This window comes from Lactuca sativa, chromosome 1 (genome assembly GCF_002870075.4).
Source record: "Lactuca sativa cultivar Salinas chromosome 1, Lsat_Salinas_v11, whole genome shotgun sequence".
Classification (NCBI taxonomy): Eukaryota; Viridiplantae; Streptophyta; class Magnoliopsida; order Asterales; family Asteraceae; genus Lactuca; species Lactuca sativa.
In genome coordinates this window covers 38,806,541-38,825,656 of record NC_056623.2, presented here as the reverse complement: position 1 = coordinate 38,825,656, position 19,116 = coordinate 38,806,541, and the positions used below count along the sequence as shown (strand labels likewise).

General features: G+C 32.9%; 2 protein-coding genes across 2 annotated transcripts; one reads left to right on the top strand and one right to left on the bottom strand.

The window, feature by feature from the left end:
* The first annotated feature begins 231 nt into the window (after window positions 1-231).
* Window positions 232-2,087, top strand: LOC111910273 (CBL-interacting serine/threonine-protein kinase 5). The gene is made up of 2 exons (XM_023906079.3): window positions 232-1,303; window positions 1,383-2,087. The coding sequence occupies exons 1-2, from the start codon at window positions 427-429 to the stop codon at window positions 1,880-1,882; spliced, it is 1,377 nt and encodes a 458-aa protein (XP_023761847.1). The 5' UTR covers window positions 232-426; the 3' UTR covers window positions 1,883-2,087.
* A 2,716-nt stretch (window positions 2,088-4,803) lies between these two features.
* LOC111910275 (ABC transporter C family member 13) lies at window positions 4,804-13,906 on the bottom strand. The gene is made up of 33 exons (XM_023906090.3): window positions 13,591-13,906; window positions 12,831-12,871; window positions 12,647-12,734; window positions 12,408-12,563; window positions 12,200-12,331; window positions 12,025-12,125; window positions 11,867-11,930; window positions 11,521-11,772; window positions 11,351-11,420; window positions 11,203-11,263; window positions 11,019-11,106; window positions 10,828-10,946; window positions 10,620-10,717; window positions 10,473-10,539; window positions 10,267-10,384; window positions 10,081-10,197; window positions 9,918-9,998; window positions 9,335-9,553; window positions 9,151-9,252; window positions 8,857-9,056; window positions 8,334-8,768; window positions 8,115-8,265; window positions 7,851-8,026; window positions 7,668-7,779; window positions 7,540-7,593; window positions 7,123-7,245; window positions 6,865-6,963; window positions 6,633-6,725; window positions 6,438-6,548; window positions 6,003-6,352; window positions 5,736-5,925; window positions 5,476-5,643; window positions 4,804-5,107 (listed from the first exon to the last, which is right to left on the bottom strand). Exons 1-33 carry the CDS (start codon window positions 13,627-13,629, stop codon window positions 5,027-5,029), a joined length of 4,356 nt encoding a protein of 1,451 aa, XP_023761858.1. The 5' UTR covers window positions 13,630-13,906; the 3' UTR covers window positions 4,804-5,026.
* Window positions 13,907-19,116: the final 5,210 nt, after the last annotated feature.

Below are 19,116 nucleotides of genomic sequence, written 5' to 3'. Positions count from 1 at the left end.
ACATATATATATATATATATATATATATATATATATATATATATATATATATATATATATATATATATATATATATATATATATATATATATATATATACATACGACTTTAAAATGCATTTTTGTTAAATCTCAATACAAACTTAGAATATAATAAACTTTTTAAAACTTGGTTTTAAGTATGATACGTGACAAAGCTCCATTGGCAACCAGTCGATAATGCAATGAAAGTGATCAAAACTTCTTCAGATGGAGAGATTCCCAGCAAACCCCACTTCCGCCAATCACTTCCTGACAAACCCTATAATCTGTGCGGACCCGCCTCCCCCAATCTCCATTTATTCCCCTCTTCACCACCCTATACAACACCAAGCCACCCAAACTCTCAATAACGACTTCCTTTTTCAAAAGAAAAGAGAAAAAAAATATGGAGGATTCGTCGGAGGACTGGCGCCGCACCAGCGCCGGACACCGCCGCATAATCTTCGGGAAATACGAGATGGGGAGGATGTTGGGACAAGGAACGTTTGCAAAGGTATACTACGCCAGGGATTCCGTCACGGCGGAGAGTGTCGCCGTTAAAGTCATCAAGACGGAGCAGGTAAGAAAAGAAGGTTTCATGGAGCAAATCACCCGTGAAATCGCCGTGATGCGGCTCGTCCGGCACCCTAACGTCGTTCAATTGAAGGAAGTCATGGCTACCAAAACCAAGATCTTTCTGGTAATGGAGTACGTCAAAGGCGGCGAATTATTTGCCAAAATTGAAAAGGGACGATTGAAAGAAGATTTAGCAAGAAAATATTTTCAGCAATTAGTCAGCGCCATCGACTACTGCCATAGCCGCGGTGTCTCCCACCGTGACCTGAAGCCGGAAAATCTCCTACTCGACGAGAATGAAAATCTTAAAGTTTCCGATTTCGGGTTGTCTGCATTGCCGGAGCAGCTTAGAAACGACGGAATGCTTCACACACAGTGCGGTACCCCCGCTTACGTTGCGCCGGAAGTTCTTCGCAGAAAAGGTTACGACGGCGCTAAGGCGGATATCTGGTCGTGTGGGGTAATTTTATACGTTCTTCTCGCCGGATGTCTTCCATTTCGAGAAGCTAACATCATGCATATGTACAAAAAGATATTCAAAGCAGAGTATGAATTTCCACCGTGGTTCTCAGCCGGTTCACGGCAGTTGATTTCGAAACTACTGGTGGTCGACCCATCGCAGCGAGTCACAGTTCCGGAGATCATGCATGTTCCATGGTTCTCGAAAGTATCCAGAACCAATCATAGTTCCCATGATAAACTAGCAAGTATGTATACAGTTAATTTTCGCTTTCTACAATAGATATTTATACTAATTAATTTATTCTTTTGGCTTTTCATTCGTAGGTCTTATTATTGCTCCGATTCCTATTGATGAACCAGAGAAGGATGAAATGACAGGTGAATCGGAAAAGTCCATGAAAAGGTCAAAGTCAAACTCATCGCCGCGATTCTACAATGCTTTCGAGTTCATCTCCTCCATGTCCTCCGGTTTCGACTTATCCGGCATGTTTGAGACTCATCGGAAATCGGCGTCGTTATTTACATCAAAATTCCGTGCTTCGACAGTCATGGACAAGCTTGAATCAGTAGCTAAGAAATTGAATTTCAAGATTTCGTTTTCGAAACAGAACGAGTACAAGTTGAAGATGCAGGGGATATCGGAGGGACGAAAAGGGAAGCTGGCTGTGACGGTGGAAGTTTTTGAGGTGGCGCCGGAGGTGGCGGTGGTGGAATTTTCGAAGGAATCCGGGGACACACTTGAGTACAAAAAGTTCGAAGAGGACGTTAGACCAGGCCTACAAGACATTGTATGGAGCTGGCAAGGTGAGGATAGTAACGGTTAACTACCAAACAAGAAAAATATTTAGAAAGTCATAGTAGGGTTACACTTCAAAGTATAACACTATGTACTACTAAATTTGTATAAATGCTTTGACTTTGATAGATCCGTGTTTTTTAATTTAACTTATATAAGAATGTTAAATTCGAATATTTATTTATTAGAAGTATCAAGTCCATATAAATAATACTTTATTTATTTATTTTGTAGATCTGTTCTTTACTAGCTTTGTAACCAAAAGGCCTTTGGTTATGTTTGAAGTGACCTTGCTTAATGGTTCTCATGAGAAGTGTTAAATCAGACAATAGTTTCGTATTTTTGTTTAACACGACATAATATGAATTAATTCTTTTTAAACAAACATGACAAAAATAACATATTTTTGTTCGTTAATACAAACACGATTCAATAAAAACACAATAACACGAAAAAAAAATAACAAAAAAACAACCATTTGCACGTCATATGTAAGTATGTGTAAAAAATATAATTTAAACATAACACAAATAACACGACAAAAAATAACATAAAATGTTATTAAATATACATTTTGAACACGGACACGAAAATGATATAAACATGATATTTCATGCTATTATCGTGTTATTAGCGTGTTGAATTTTGAACACGAACACGAATTCAAATCGATTTTGTCTCGATTTTGTTTCATGTTATGTATTTTTGTCATGTTGTGTCTACTTTTGCCACTCTTAATTAAAGTGTAGAACATAAGTAAATTAGCATTGTTGTTCTAAATAAAGTAAAAAGATAAAACCTCAAAAATGAAATTTAAAAAGCATGCATGCATGCTTTATTTATTTATTTATTTATTTTAAGATCGCATATTTTTCAAAAACGAAAAATAATAATGTGAAAATTTATAACTTTTTTATTAATATAAAATACGAAATATTAAAAAAAAAATTTAAGAAAAAGTATGTTTTGCACTATATGCATGCATGATCTTGTTTTTTTTTATTTTTTTTATTTTATTTTGTAACTTTTCGGATTTTATTTTTTCAAAAATGAAAACAAAAAATGTGAAAGTTCATCATTTTTATGCTTTAAAATGTGTAAACATATCGATATATAACTATAAAATATAGAAAGAACTCGTTGAAGCTTTTTAGTTTTTAATATTAGTTTTTATAAAACTAGTGCTTCTTTTGAAAATATAAGAAAACAATGTCTATATATATATATATATATATATATATATATATATATATATATATATATATATATATATATATATATATATATATATATATATATATATATATATATAGTATTTCTACTAAATTAAATTAATATATTAAATTGATAAGGTATATAGAACAAAAATTATAATAGATGTAATTTGAAGTTATTATGTAAATAGAACGGGTGCACTACAAAGAAAAATGCTCATTAAAGGCGACAAACTCACAACTTTGTGGTCTCACAATTGTTCAAAAAATCGCGGTTAATATGATATGTCACCGCTGATATGTATCGCCGCTAATAATAACATCATCGCTAATGGTAGTATTTATTGTAGTGGTAAAAGTTCAAATTTGTATGTAAATACATTTTTACATAAAATCCAGATAGTATGATATATAACAAAAATAGATTTCTCAAATTCATGTTTCTATGTTTGTATTGATATTATTACACCAATTAATGAAAAGTACGTAGGCCTTCTCAAAAAAATAAATTATTTCTCAAAATACTCTATTAGTCGTTGACTAAATGCAATAGGTTATGTATTATATATCGAGATTGATACAAATTTTGTTCTTCTGGAATCTTTTAATCCACTTCTACTTGGCTTGTTGTTTTTTATTATTATACGTGGCTATTTCTACATAAAAGACCTTGCTAGAATGTACAAGAATCTTGATGTTATTGCCGTGGTCGCAACGATAACAATTTTGCCCCATGGACCACAAAGTAAGCCACGGGAATTTACATTGTAGTATATACTTGTTTGAATTGTAATTGAAGGGTACTTTTATCATTTAAAACATAAAACATGGCTTTTTAACATAGTGCGAATTGTTTTTCCATTATTTTGATCCTTTACGCTTACTAGCTTCGGCCTTCATGTTATTTATAAGGATTTTCCCTTAACTTAAGGCACTATGTAATCAAGAGGATTTAAAAATAAAAAGTTTAAGAATATCTAAAACCAACAATGAAAATGAATGTAGTATCGGTTCGATTTAATTCCATTTTTTTTTTGCTTTTTATCTATTCAAAGTTCAAACCATTTGCACACTCTTACACTTGAAATCATCATCACAATTATTGACAGGATTATTTGTCAAATAATTGAATAAATAATAATAAAAAGGTGGAGTAGTTCCATTGAAGGGAAATATGGGCATGAGACACGTCCATGATCATACTTTATCATAATTTTTGGTTCACCACCAACATCTCCTTCATATCATCTTCAATCTTCTTATCCTTTATGTCTCCTTTCATCTCAACAATTCATATCTCCATGATTGTCTATGGATACCAAAATCAAATCTCGACAGTTCATGGATTTGAAACATGTGAGGTGACAACGAACTCCTGCGTTGAAATTAATCGTATAGGTCAAGAGATAATAAAATAATTAGTGGGAGGAGTTTGAGTGTGTGTTTGAAGCTCATATATGTCTCTATTTTTTAGCTCTATCACTCATTCACTCCAAAACTAAGATGTAAAAGCAATAAAGTTCCACATGGGGGACACATTATTGTTCTCGAGTCACGTCATATGATTAATTGATTATTGTATGACATGTTACAAAGTTTGTTGGTTACTTTTGTCCTTAAATAACTTATCCTTTGTAGTTAAGGGACCTCAATAACAAAAATTAAAGTCGTTTACTTTAATAAATTTATGAGTTCATTACTTTTCCCCATTTAGCTTTTTTTCAGAGACGAAATATATTCACATTATTTACATATTTCTAGATGAATAGATTGAAATTATCATATTACATTAACATCTTTTTGAACATGTTTTTCAAGAGACCAGGAAACTCTAGATACTACAAAAGTTGCACTAAATTATACAAAAAACTACTCATTCTTGTTGTGTTTAAGTTTAGGGTGATATGTTACATGGTTATGTGCAACACATACAAAGAACACAATCTTGATTTCTTGCATCACATTGAGGAAGCTTTAGCAAAACTTGAAAATCTAGAAGACTCATCTTGGACCAAAATCTGAGGGTTCCCTTGCTCCACCTACATCATTAATCACCCGATAAATAAATAAATTAAAAAAAAACAAAAAAAGATGTTTGTTTGTATAAAGTATGGTATACATTTTTCTTTTTCTTTCTAAACTTAATAAACCGTTTTAACAAGACTAATCAATGTTTTAAATACCGTTTTTTTAATTGAAACGGCCGGATGACATTTTCCGGTTCAACCAGATGGTCAAACTGGTTCTATATGTTTATATGTTTTTAATTATCTTGCATATATTGATTACAAAATTTGTCATCTTTTTAGTATTATAAATTGAACAAAATTCAGTTTACAATTTTGACATTGCAACTTTTGGTAAACAAATCAAACATAAAACAAGAAAAATCTATTAGATAACATACCAAGATTCCTTGATCAAGAATGAGTACATTGTCCATATGTAGAATCGTGGAGATTCGATGAGCAATTGTGATCACAGTCAGCCCTCTACATTCACTTGCTATGGCATCCTTCAATTTGGAAGCAGTTTGAGTGTCTATATTTGCTGTGCATTCATCCAAACACAACACCTACATGATTCCATACAAATTAAATTAGACACTTCAAAGTTCAAACATCAACACATAAATTAAAAGACGAAAATACCCTATTAAGTTCTAACCATGGAAGACTTAAGAAAGGCGCGTGCAAGACAAACTAGTTGTCGTTGCCCAACTGAAAACGAAGTCCCAGACTCCTTCATTTCCATGTCTAGCCCCCCTGCTGCCCTGACCTCCGCCTCAATATGACACTTCTCCAAAGCTTTCCAGATTTGTAAGTCGTCGTTTAAGTTGAAGGGATCTAGGTTTTCCCTATATCAGATATTAGGGTTAGGTTAATTACTTAATTAGCAAATGATAACTTTATAAATTTATCCATTTCAACGTACCTTAAAGATCCTTTAAAAAGGAACGGAGTCTGTGGAACAACGGCAAAACGTGACCTGAGATCTCTTAATGAAACGTCGGAGATCTTTACTCCGTCGACTATTATACGTCCTCCACATATTGGGTTGAGTCGGAATAAAGCGTTTATGATACTAGATTTTCCGGCACCTGTCCTTCCGACGATTCCTACCTGTGTTCCTCCGGTGATTGTCAAAGTAAGATCACGGAGCGCAGGAGGCAAAGACGGCATGTATTTGAGTGTTACGTTATGGAATTCAATTTGTCCTTGAAATGGCCAATTTGCATCTACAATTTTGTGCCCTTCAAGTTCTTCTTGAGGGATGTTCATGTACTATAATCATGAATCAAATCAAATGTTAATTTTTTTTTTAATCGTAAAGATTAATGAGGTTTAAACAGAGCTGTGTTCAGTGAACCTGAAGAACTCTCTCAACTGAGACCAATTCCTTTTCGGTTTCTGTGAAACTTGTTAAAAAGCTCCCCAATAATGATACAACCGGAGCTGCGTAAGAAAGAGCTAAACCCACCTGTTTACAAAGTTTTTAATTTTACATTATTATTTTTTTTGTGACATTGATTTTTTTTTTTTTTTTAAAAAAATGATGACTTACCAGCCCTGGGGTACCTAGATTGATTGGAAGATAACCATGAGATCCAATAACCGCCATCACCGCAATATATGATACAACAAAAGCTGCTAAGAACTAAGGCCATACACTAATTATGACTTGTTAGCAGAAAATGCAAGAAATAGCAATGTACTTTCATTGATTTGTTTGTTACTAACATCTTGTGTTTTTTTTTTTTAAAATGCAATATAAATTTCAAGTTTAAGAGGCATACTTGTAGTCGTAAGGATAGCCACAGGCTTGCTATTATCTCTGAATAAGATGTTTTCTGATACATCTTAACATGCTCAACAAATCTAGCCAAGAAATAGTCCTGTGTACAGAAGTAGAGAAATACATGCAGTCAATAAAGAATGTGAAGCTAAATATCAATGTGACATGAATAATAATAATAAGCAAACTTTCATTGTGTAAATAACATTCTTGGGTAAAAAAAACTTTATAAAACCAAATTTCAGATTAACATGTTGACCTCGGATTTAAAGGCCCTTATAGTTGATGACCCATCAAGTATCTCTGAGAATGATGCATATATGGGTGATCGAGATACACTGTCAAGCCTTCTTAATTCACGTGATGTTGACCTGTAGTAGAACTGTAAAATCCGTTACTTAGTGTGTACTGAGTACTATTAATTTTTTATATATTTCTACAAATTAGAGCATCCACGGTAAGAGCATTTTCACTTTGCTTGTAAATTTACTTGCTTTTTCATATTTATGATGATATTTTAGTCATTTACATAGTTTTTGACACTTTGGTAGTTTTAAAAGGTGCCTTCAAGAACTCATCAATTTTTTTTTTCATACATGATTTTTTGAAGTTTTTGGTTTGTTGAAAAAGCTTTCCTTCTGTGAATGCTCTTAGTGATTCTTAATTTAAATGATACCTGTACTTTGCTGTAGATATACCAAAAGGGCAGTATAAGAAGCAAGAACATGACCTACACATAAACAACATGTATCCTCACCAAAGTTCATGAAAATTCAATTCTCAATATTTTTATGAAATGGTTACCTGAACAAATGACAAAATTAGAGCAATCCCTAAGAGGCCAACGAAATTGGCAAGGAGTATATTGAGAATGAAGGGTAGAGAATCATCAATAGTGTAGAGATCTGAAGACAGCCTATAAATACAATTTTCAATATGTATATTTTGAAAGGTGAAATGGATCTTATCAAAAGGAATTTGTGGTACCTGTTAAGTATTCTTCCACTTGGGGTCTGATCAAAAAAGGCAACAGGTGCATCAACAAGCTTTTTCAATAGGTTATTGTGCACCTGAATTGCTGCACGTAAGCCACCATATGCAAATGAGAATGCCCTCACTAGAGTAAGAACGGAATTCAACAAACAAAAGATACATAGTACAACCTGTAATGTCAGTTATCAAGTCAGGAATAATGGATAGATTTTACATAAAGTCTGTTTGTGAACATAATCATTAAGCTAAGATAATCACCAGATAAAAGGATGTTGGATGCTCTTCAAAAGCTGTTGTATCAACCCAATAAGACAGCCATAGATCATTTCCATTTCGAGAAGCTTGCATTAAAAGTGCTGATAAGCATGTTATGGCTGTAATATACCAACCAGAGAATGCAGCGTAATTCCTGGACAATATCAGTGTCAGTATCAGTATCAGTATCCAGTGTGAGTGTCAATATTAGCATGGACTCACATGTACACGGTTGTTTCAACTCTGCCTTCTTTCCTCTCTTCAACACTGATAATGTTGTCAGCGGCATCGATAATATCTATACCTTCACTCTGATCAGCCACCACACTTTCTGGGACTCCTATACAAGTATCTCCACTTTCTACTTGTGTTTCAGTCTCATAAGAGGAATTAAGTTCTTCTGTTGTAACAAATGATGCGTATGAAGAATTTGAACACTCACTTGGACTCCCCACCCATTTCACTTGTCCTTTTTCCATTATAACAACCATATCTGCAGCAAATATGGCCTGGATATTATGAGTGCAAAGAATGCGTGTTTTATGATCCATAAGAGGGCTAAGGATGGCTTTTGATAAAATCCAAGAAGCTACTTGTGCATCAACTGCACTAAGGACATCATCCAGCATCACTAACTCAGATCCATGGTAAACAGCCCTGTTCAATATAAGTATAACAACTCCCATGATGAACAAAATAATATCATCAAATGCTATTTGCAATTAGAATTGAGAGAAAATGACACCTGGCAAGGGCTAAACGAGCTCTCTGTCCACCTGACAGGTTTAACCCTTTTTCTCCAATATAAGCCATATCACCTCCAACCATAAGTGAAACATCTGTGTCAAGGGCACATGCTTCTAGAACATCAGAATACTTTCTTGGATCATAGTCCTTCCCAAATATCACATTATCACGGATAGTGCCAGAGAGAATCCAGGGTATCTAAATATCCAAAGATAGGATATTAGGATAACTTTAAAAAATTTGTGATCCAAAGTTTGACATCAATAAATATATTAATTCAAACTTTTTAAACCTGTGGGACGTAGGAAACAGATCTATTTGAATGTATAGATCCCTTGGTAAGCTTCATTTCTCCTAGGATAGTGTTCAACAAGGATGATTTACCTGATCCAACCTGCAATGCAAACATGTATTTCATTTAAATACTGATAGCCATAGGAAGAGATATAAGTGAAATGGGTATGTTTGACTTTGACCTCTCCAATAACTGCAACTAGAGATCCCTTTGGAATGGAAAGATTGACATGATCAAGAATCAACTCCTTCACTTCCTGATCACTGCTTGACCATACAGAACATGCATCTTTCATGAGAATATCCATATTTTCATCTGTTAATTTGGAGGAAGATGATGAAGAATTGTCTGTTTCAGAACATGAGAGGAACTTGCTCAGCCTCCTGGTAGATATGACTGCCTGTGGACAAGTTTTAACAAAAAAGAAAAATGAAACAAGTTTTCTGTTAATTGATAAACTCGAGTTAAATGAAAAAAATTAGCAACCTACTTTTTATTTATTTCTATTACAACATTGCACTGTGAAAAATCACCTTGATTATACCATAGAACTTTCCTTTTTTTTTTTTCTTATTAGGGCTTTGTACTTTGAAATTTCCACCCAATTATAGCAGTGGAATCTACTTTGTATTTGGATCACATTGATATAATTAGGTAGATTTCTGAAAGTAGGAAAAAAAAGAGTATGTTGCTATTTTTTCCTTTAACACAATAAGCTTTATCTGAAAGCTGTTCAATGACAAGATAGAATAGATATAACTCACATCGATCAACCCATTAATGACCCATGGGAATGAGTTTAATGGAGAAATCAAATTGTTAAACAGAGCAAGACAGGTAAAAACCTGCAAAAACAGAACATTAAATTAACAAGAAAAGATAGTGTTAATTACTATGTATTAAAAATACTTATAGTGTATATGATACCGTTGCTGCATCCAGTTGATTTCCCATCATAACATAGAGTCCAAATGTGAAGAAAGAGAAAAGAGTAGGTGTTGTTGCCCAAAAGAATACACACCATGCATCCAAATACTTCCTTGTCTATAAAAAGTCAAACACTAAGATTTTAAAACTTCATATAAATATGGTTTTTGAAAGTGTGATTCTTACTGATAAATATTTGACTTCTAAGGATCTTGTCTTCATCAACCAATTAGTAAAAAGAAGCTCCCAACCATACATTTTCAGAGTGCGTATATACGTCAGTAGCTCTCCAGTCCTTCTAACCCTGTTAGAGTGTTTAATAAAAAAATACAACTCTTGTCAATCAAACATACAAAACATGTTGAAACTTTGAAAAAAAAAAGTGCACACACCTTTCATCCTTTTGCTCCATCATGTTTTTGGTAGCACTGGCAATCAACTCAGCAATCCATTTATTTACTGTATTCGAACTTTATTGGGATCAATAATGTTACAAACATATCATAAAACATACGGGTATGAATTTAAGGAGACTTTACCTGGTATCAACAAAATAGTTATTGTGATTCCAGCAACAAAAGCAAACTGAACTTGTGTATAGAGCAGATACAGGGCGATTCCAATTTGTAAAGGTAGGCTGAAAGGTTCATAAAATATTTTAGATTATTAGAATCAATAAAATCCATACAAATTCCTTAATTATTACTCTAATACACAAAAAGATATGTGAAAGAAGTAGAAAAAGACCTCCACATGTCATGAAAACTGTTGGACATGTTTACAGTTCGATCAGCATCCACTGACATGAATGTTTGGATTTCCCCCTCAGAAAATTTTGATCTTTCTGCCAGGCTAACATGGAGACACTGAAAAAATGTATATATATCAGAAAATTTTATGAGATAAATGATTAGTGAATCACACAAGAATGATTTTACCTTTTCAAATATAACAGTCATAAGGCCAGAACGTAGTCTTAACTTTAATTTGGAAAGCCCAAATGTGTATTGTGTATCAAGAAAAGATCTTGCATAATCAGAACAGAAATCACATTATTAAATAGTGAGAAGTTAAAATGCAATCCAGAAAATTTCAAGATTCCAGAATAAGCATAAGACTTACTTCAAAATGGAAGTCAATCCAAGGGAAATTGCTAGGATATAACCATCAAGATTCCCAGATCCTGTTTATAGAAAAATATGGATTTTAATTATATATGATATATCACCCTTCTATAAATCAAAAAGAGAATAGAAAAATAGAAACAGACCTTCTTGAAGATACTTAATCAGCTTATTAAGAAGCAAGGGTCCAGCAAAACCAAGACAATCATTAAGTACCTGCAATTTATGAAGTATAAGACTTTACCCTTTACTTGAATTCTTTGTTTTTTTTTTTCTCAAATTTAGGAAATAGGATGGAGATAATATCCAAAAGTACCTTTAACAAACCTAAGCACATATATGGCCAACCATACGCATAACAGATTGTCCAAAACAAAGAAGGATGAACACAATCATTTCTTCTTTGATCTTCCCAACATTTCAGCAAAGTATCATGGCAGAATAAAGGATCCATGTCGGTTGGTAGTTGAAGCAAATCATCAAAGTCAAGCTGTTTCTTTGCACCATGTTCCATTACCAAATTGATAGATCTAAATGTCATTAGATTCCAAAATCTAGCAAGAACTCCCTTTGATACACAGGTAAAGAAGACACATAAGTTACCTTATTTCAAAAAGGAAACAAATAAAACCTTATAAGTAAGAAAAGAAAATAACACATACAGGTTTAGATCGAAAATGGTCATCAATATCCGTTTCACCAATAAGCAGTGACTCTTCCATTGAACTACAGTAAAAAATCAAGAGAAGATCATTGAACAGAATAAAAGCAAGAATTAAGTTCAAATTTCAAGAGCTAAAAAACTGAAAGCAGGGATTACCTGTTCCTTCGAGATGCCTGCTTCATTCTGATAATATTAACCAAGATACCAAACAGAATATCCACTGAAATTATTAAGCTCTCGTTAATGCAGCGAAAAACCTGCAGAGAAAAATCATAATTAAATAATGTCATTCTGATTATCTAGAATGTAGAATTATACATTAAAAAAAAACCTCCATAGAAGAAAATGCTGCTTGTAAAATGGGGATCCCCAAGAACAGTTTCATGATCCACCAAAAGCAGAGGATCCAATTAGATAAGACAAATAACCAGCAATCAAACCTTGAGACAACAAGTATTGTGGCCTGTAGTATTACAGTGAATGAATTAACAGCAGAAAATTTATGCAGATATACTAGAATTAATTAATGACAAACTTACCCATACTAAGAGTTGAGAGCATCTAAGGAGCCACTCATGATATAAAGCAGGATGATCACTTCTTGTGTTACTCAAAAGGAGAATTATGTCAAAACAGGCCATAAATGCACCACTGACAGGTAGAATGAGCAAGAAGATCTTCTCATAGAAGTATATCTGCAGTGAACATTAGTAAAGGGCAGGAATTGCAAAACAGTTATGAATTATCACCAATACTTAATAAAGAACACTATAGTTACCTTTCTACGTCCTCTTGTAGTCCTTTCAGTAATTGCAACGATAATGATGATGAGTAATGTTATCATACTTGTGCCAAAACCTAACACTGTGTATCTTGTTAAGAAAATATAAATGATGAAGTATGATAGGAATAACACTGTTTTTTGTCACTTTGAGCATATAATTTTTTAAGATAAAGGATATATGTTGTTGAAGCATCTTGAAATTCCATTTCCATCCCATATCTGAATCCAAGAAATAAAGTTAGGACATTGTTATGAGATAATACTAAAAGGGAGAAATGCTTCAAACTAGAATCAGCTTACATGTTAATTTGTTTACAATTCCTAAAAGTAGAAACAAAAAAGTTCATCCATAAAAGTACAATTCCATTTTAGATATATGATGGAAATTCACCAAGTACACTGGAGTTTATGAGAAATACTACAAATAGAATAAGCTTACTGTAAATTTCACAATTGAAAAGTTAAAGACCTATTTTTGACTAAAAGTTTAAAAGTTGCAGCTTCATTTTCGGAGTGAAAAGAGTTATAGTTTATGGAAACTAAGCCATATTAAGATAACATGAGTCGTTTCAGTATAAAATTTGTAAACACAAACCTGATGTGTCGTCAAAAACATTCAAGCACAGATTACAATAAATCCTAGAAGTTAAGTAAAAAAAAATCTTAAGTACACAAATGTTGAATAACTAGAGTACGGGAACTCTGAAGAAGAACAACAACAAGAAGAAGATGAAGAAACAGACCAAATTGATTGATACATGAATTTGGTTGATTAACAATTAGTTTTCACAAAATAACATGAAACTGTTAGTTCATCTACGAAATAAAATTTGATTTACTCCTCACTCGAAACCGTCATTTCTGATTTCAAAACCGCCATTCTTACACGCTAGGAAGAATCAGAAATATTAAACATAAGGAGTGATGAATATACTTACATAAGGAGAACTAGGGCAAATTAACTTCAGGAATTCCATATATAGCGACTTCCGTCTCGGCGGCGACGTCAGAGAAAGACGATCGGTGCTTGGAGTTTATGCAGTGTGGTGAGGTGCAGCGCAGTCGTAGTGGTGCTACACCAATTCACATTTCATGCACTTTAATTTGTACACTCACGCTTTTTCCGAAAGGTGGCGTCAAGGGAGCACCATGACGCGTGGTCAATCACGATTGGAGCTTGGAGTTCGGTTGTTTCTTAACAGTAACATATTGCTTTTTAATTTTGAACAATTAATGTGATAAATTATTTAAAAAAAAAAAAAGTTATGTACTATTAATTATCTAATAAAATTTTCTAATAAAACAGTAAAAAACACATGCAGACATCCTTAAAATCAAATAATTATTTAGAAACTATAAATGTTTAATAGATAAGTTATGAGTATTTAGGATCATGTGATGTGCATGCACATGCCTGATGCCTTTAGCAACCCCATGCATCACCTTCAGACTTTTGGAAAGCATGCTACTAGAAAAAGGAAAAAGAGGAAAAAGAGCCCATTAAAAATGGGTACTGATTCTTCCACTGAAGGATTTTATCCTTCCACTAAAAAAATTATATATAGACAATTATACCCCTAACATTAACTTGTAAATATTTAAGAGATAGAAGGATCTTTTTGAAACGCACGGTTTCCTCCTTCCTTCAATTCAGCATTACTTTGTTAGTACCTCTTCCACACTTTTAACGGTGAACACGACAGCCTAGCTTGGGCATTTGCAAACCTCCATTGTGATAATCGATTGTTCATCAATTTTGAATAGTTTCCAATAATATTGTTTGATTTGGATATCAATATTGTACAAAGTCCATCCATTCATCTTCTTCATCGGTATGACCTTTGCAGTGGTCATAAAATTGGCGACTGTTCTTGTATGTGCATTGAAGGTCCATAAGTTAATAAGATGTGTGGCTCCACATAGAACAATCAAAGCACCGAATTGAACAAATACCCATGGATAGGGAAAAACTGCTGATTTTTTAAAGAAATATATTAACTCCAATGGGATTGAGAAATAAGCTAGTGCAATGAAGAAATCTGATATGTAATGATATTTCATCAGAAGTAAAACACATTAAAGGGTTAGTGGTGATTACAGCAAGCTTATCGTCAACTAAAAAATCAACAACTCTAACAGGGGAATTGTGATTGAAAGTGAAAAGTTGTGCTCAGCTCTCAACATCCCATAGCTTGGCTGACTCATCGGCACTCCCGTCTCTTGCACAACCAATACCAATACCAATACCAATGGTTAATCATTATTATTATCTATTGATCTGCTTCTTCTGACACTTCACTTTCTTTTGCCTAAATTACTTTAGAACTCTGCTGATTCTATCCCCACCCCCACCCCCACCCCTACCCCCTTCACCGACGGTGATTTTTTCTTCGCAAAAATCGAATAAACGTTCCGTCTCCAATCTTCTTTTTACCTGTCGGATTAGTAACGCTGCTGGAAGAGGACGATGATCCATTCCCATTTGTTGAGTCAATTTAATGACAATATATTCAAGTTTAACAGAAATCAGACATCGCCTATGGTTAAAAACTCAAATCAGATATCAGAGATGGATTCAAATCGAGAGTGGGACGAAGAAGCAGCGATAGAAGGAGCAGCGCCGAAGGAAATAAAAAGGATCTTTCTCTCGTGCATCGTTTGGAAACAAGAAGAACGATTTTTCCTTAATCAGGGTATAATTGTCAATGTATTATGTTTTCAGTGGAAGGATAAAACCCGAGTTTTGTACCAAGGGATTATACTTTTGAAAAGTATTTACCAATTAACCGTACTTTGAAATTTAATTACCAAAATATTATCGTTTAATATTAAAAGGCTTTTTATCTCCTACTATATAGGACCCATTTGCAGATTTGCATACCACACCCCATCAAAACCCACACTCATCATCTCTTTCCCTTATACGAACACTCAAATCCAGGGGAAAATTAACCATGTTCTTAAAAATGAAGAACTGTACAATGTATGTACAAAAAGCATGTTTGTATGCCGGCAATATATATGAAAAAATAGGGTAGAATATGGATCAAGGTGTTCGTGTTCTTGGCTGAAGAATGATACACTGAATCAACCATGTTCTTAATTATATAAAAATGAAGAATTGTTAATTAGGCTCCTTCGATCTAATATTAGCTTTCATAATGTCATGTGGATGAACAAAAGTAATGATTCCATTGCTTGCACCAACAATCACACTTACATGGACTAACGACTAACAGATTAAGGTTTGTAGTTAGTAGATCAGGAAGTAGTATGGATTATTTCAAACCTAGAAGAAACCAGTAAATTTAGAAAACAAAGACGACGTTGAATATAAAAACTTGATTAAACAACTTCAAGAAGTAAAAACATCAGTGGATTAAAGGTGCCGTTGGTAAAACCAACAAGTTCTTGGTTCATAATGATTTTCCATGCTACAAGAACTTAACATCAAAATTTCCATAAATTTTGATGCTAAATCAGAGTTCTGAAGAGATTTGAATGTGTCAAAGCTTCACATATGATACCGAGCAACTTGCTAGACACAAGGCTTCAATTGAAGTTGAATAGCCAAGAAAATATCAACTAGGAAGATGTTTAGATGAGATATCGAGAATACAAATAGCTTTTGAAAAATCGGTGTGAATCAGTGAAAGAGGCGGTAAGTGACAGATCGATGGAGAGGGATATGATGCAGAAAAAGACGACGAGCGGGTATGACCGAGAAAAGAGGGAGAAACCGATGAGTAGTTTAATTTTCAGAAACCAAAGAGGTAAAATCTTTTGTGTGAGGAAGACGACGTGAAGAGACCGGAGGAGAAAGCGCGTGGGGCGAAGAGGGTAATTAGGTTTTTTTTTTTTAATAACCACAAGTATTAAGTAAATAAAAATTAAAATACCATTAGTTGGTAAATATTTATTGGAGATACAACCTTTTGGTAAAAAAACTCGATAAAACCCTTCCAGTGGAAAAATCAAGGAGTTATTAACAAGGCCATAGTGATTGTAAATTTTATTTGCTGAATAATGGTTGTACAAAACTTATTTACTAAAATATAGTAAAAACATAATATTTCCTATTAAAAAATAAAAAATACAAAACTGACAACTATCTTCTTTCCGCCTCTCAACCCATTTGCACCTGCGTTGTATAACATACTAGATGTGAGCTCCGTATATTATACAGATTGATTTAAAAAAATATTAAACATTAAAGTGTAAAAAAAATATTTTTTAATGTAAAATTTTAAAATAAGAAAGAAATAAATGTATTTATTGCAATTTAATATCATATATATGATATTTAATTCTTTATATATATATATATATATATATATATATATATATATATATATATATATATAAGTATATGATTTTAATTTTAAAAATTGAAACAAACTAGACAAATAGATAATATTTATTTCAAAAATACCACAAAATGACAAGTGTCAAAACTTACGAGAGATTGACATGTGACAAAAAAAAACATTCATTTATTAAGGAGGATTTCTGCCATGGTCGCTTCTTCTCTCATTATTATTGTCATAAACACCAAGCAGGTAATCCATTGACAACATCTCTCTCTCGCTCTCTCTCTCTTTCTCTCCCGACGATCTTCCTCGGTTACTGTCCACGGTGGATCACTCTTCCTTAAAATTTGGTTGCTTGTTTGTGTGGTATTACCTAGATTGCTTGTTTAGGAAAATAATTAAGTTAAAAATTGACTAAAGGGAAAATAAGATCAAGAGATTGCTCTGTTGGAATTTTATCCTTCAAAATCATTTGCCAAGAACATGATGCTGGAGAGTGGAGAGATTGCTAATGGCTGATGGAATCGAACCACACTAACACTGTAAGTTAAGCTTAAATTCAAGAACATGATGTGGTTAAGATTTTGGAACAAAGAAACTAAATTTTGTTTAGCGTTTCAAAAAGAGCTGTAAGATGAAATTACCCTGATTTCATAAAATATGAGTATAGTTGCCGAGATTCTGAAATTTTTTGAGAAACATGGTTCACTAAAGCATTAGAATGAAAAAGAAGAAGATAATGATAATAAATGCTTCCATTTGTCAAGAACCCATTGTTTGTATTGATGATTTCGATGTGGTCATTAATGGAAGAAAAGAAAGACAACATAAAAATTCAAACTCAAGATGCTGCCATGAAGAGTTTTTTGTGATGCTCTTTCCATGCTCATTTAAGAGAATGGAAAGTTGTCTGATCTAGATGAATATTTGTGTTTATTAATGTCTAAATCAACATTTAAGATGAGAAATTGTAAAGAACGATGCAATTTGATGAAGGTTCTTCATGACTTCTGTAAAATTCGGTGGAGAACTAATTAACTGGTACAGGAAAAGGCAATGAGCTCGTAAGAGGAGGAACAAGATTACAAGAACCATTGGAGAAGAAGCGGGATAAATAAAACAAACAGTTTTTTTAATCTATTATTGTATAAAAACGTGACTATATAGGATTTTCATCATCATTTGGTAAATAAAATTAGAGGTACTATCATATGGTAAATAAATTTTATAACCACTTAAGAACTCAAAAATCAAGACCCATTAAAAATCAGATGATGTTTTTTAAGTGTGATTTTAAATTTTCTTAAAGATTAGTTACGTGGTTAATTTGAAACTTTTAGTTAATAACAATATCATTAAATAACAACTAAGTTTCATTAAATGTTTAATTTAAGTCATTCAAACTCTTTTAAGATGTAAATGCAAGTTATGCACGAAGTTTTAATTGTGTTCTATTATTCTCAATTTTTTATTTACAGAAAATTGCAAATTTAGTAAAATATTTTAATTACATTGTGCAAAATAGCTAAAAAACCAAATTATATTTTTAGCCATCAAAATTGCAGATGGATTAAGCTCATCTAGGATTTTTGCAAGTCATTTGCGAACGTACAAGTCACTAAAGCACTTGCAAGCCATTTGCGAACGTATAATTGTGCTTTAGCGACTTGTACGTTCGCAGATGGACTAGTCCATTTGTGAACATAGCAAGCCATCTGCGATTTTCGAGAATGCAAGTATAAAAACGTAATTTTTTTTTTGCTTCATTTTTCACTATTTTTTGTTGGAAAACTGTCTCTCGGGGAAGCGGTTTTCTTAAACCATCTGCAATTGTGGACAATTTCACGAACAATCTTGATAATATGGTAAGATCTTTACTCATTTTGTGTTTTAATCATCATTTATCAACATTAGGCCTTGTTTATTTACGAATTATTCCGAAAAATTTGAAAAAAAAAACAAAATTGTATTGTGTTTTATTATTCGATTTTCTTATATTTATGTGTTATATTTGATAACTAGTAGATTTTATTAGTAGACTTGAGATTTTGATGGTATTTGATAAGTAGATGTATGATTGTACAAGTGTATAATGCATAAATTATGCATTGTATGGTTGTACTTTTTTTGTTAATATGTTTAATAATATGATTT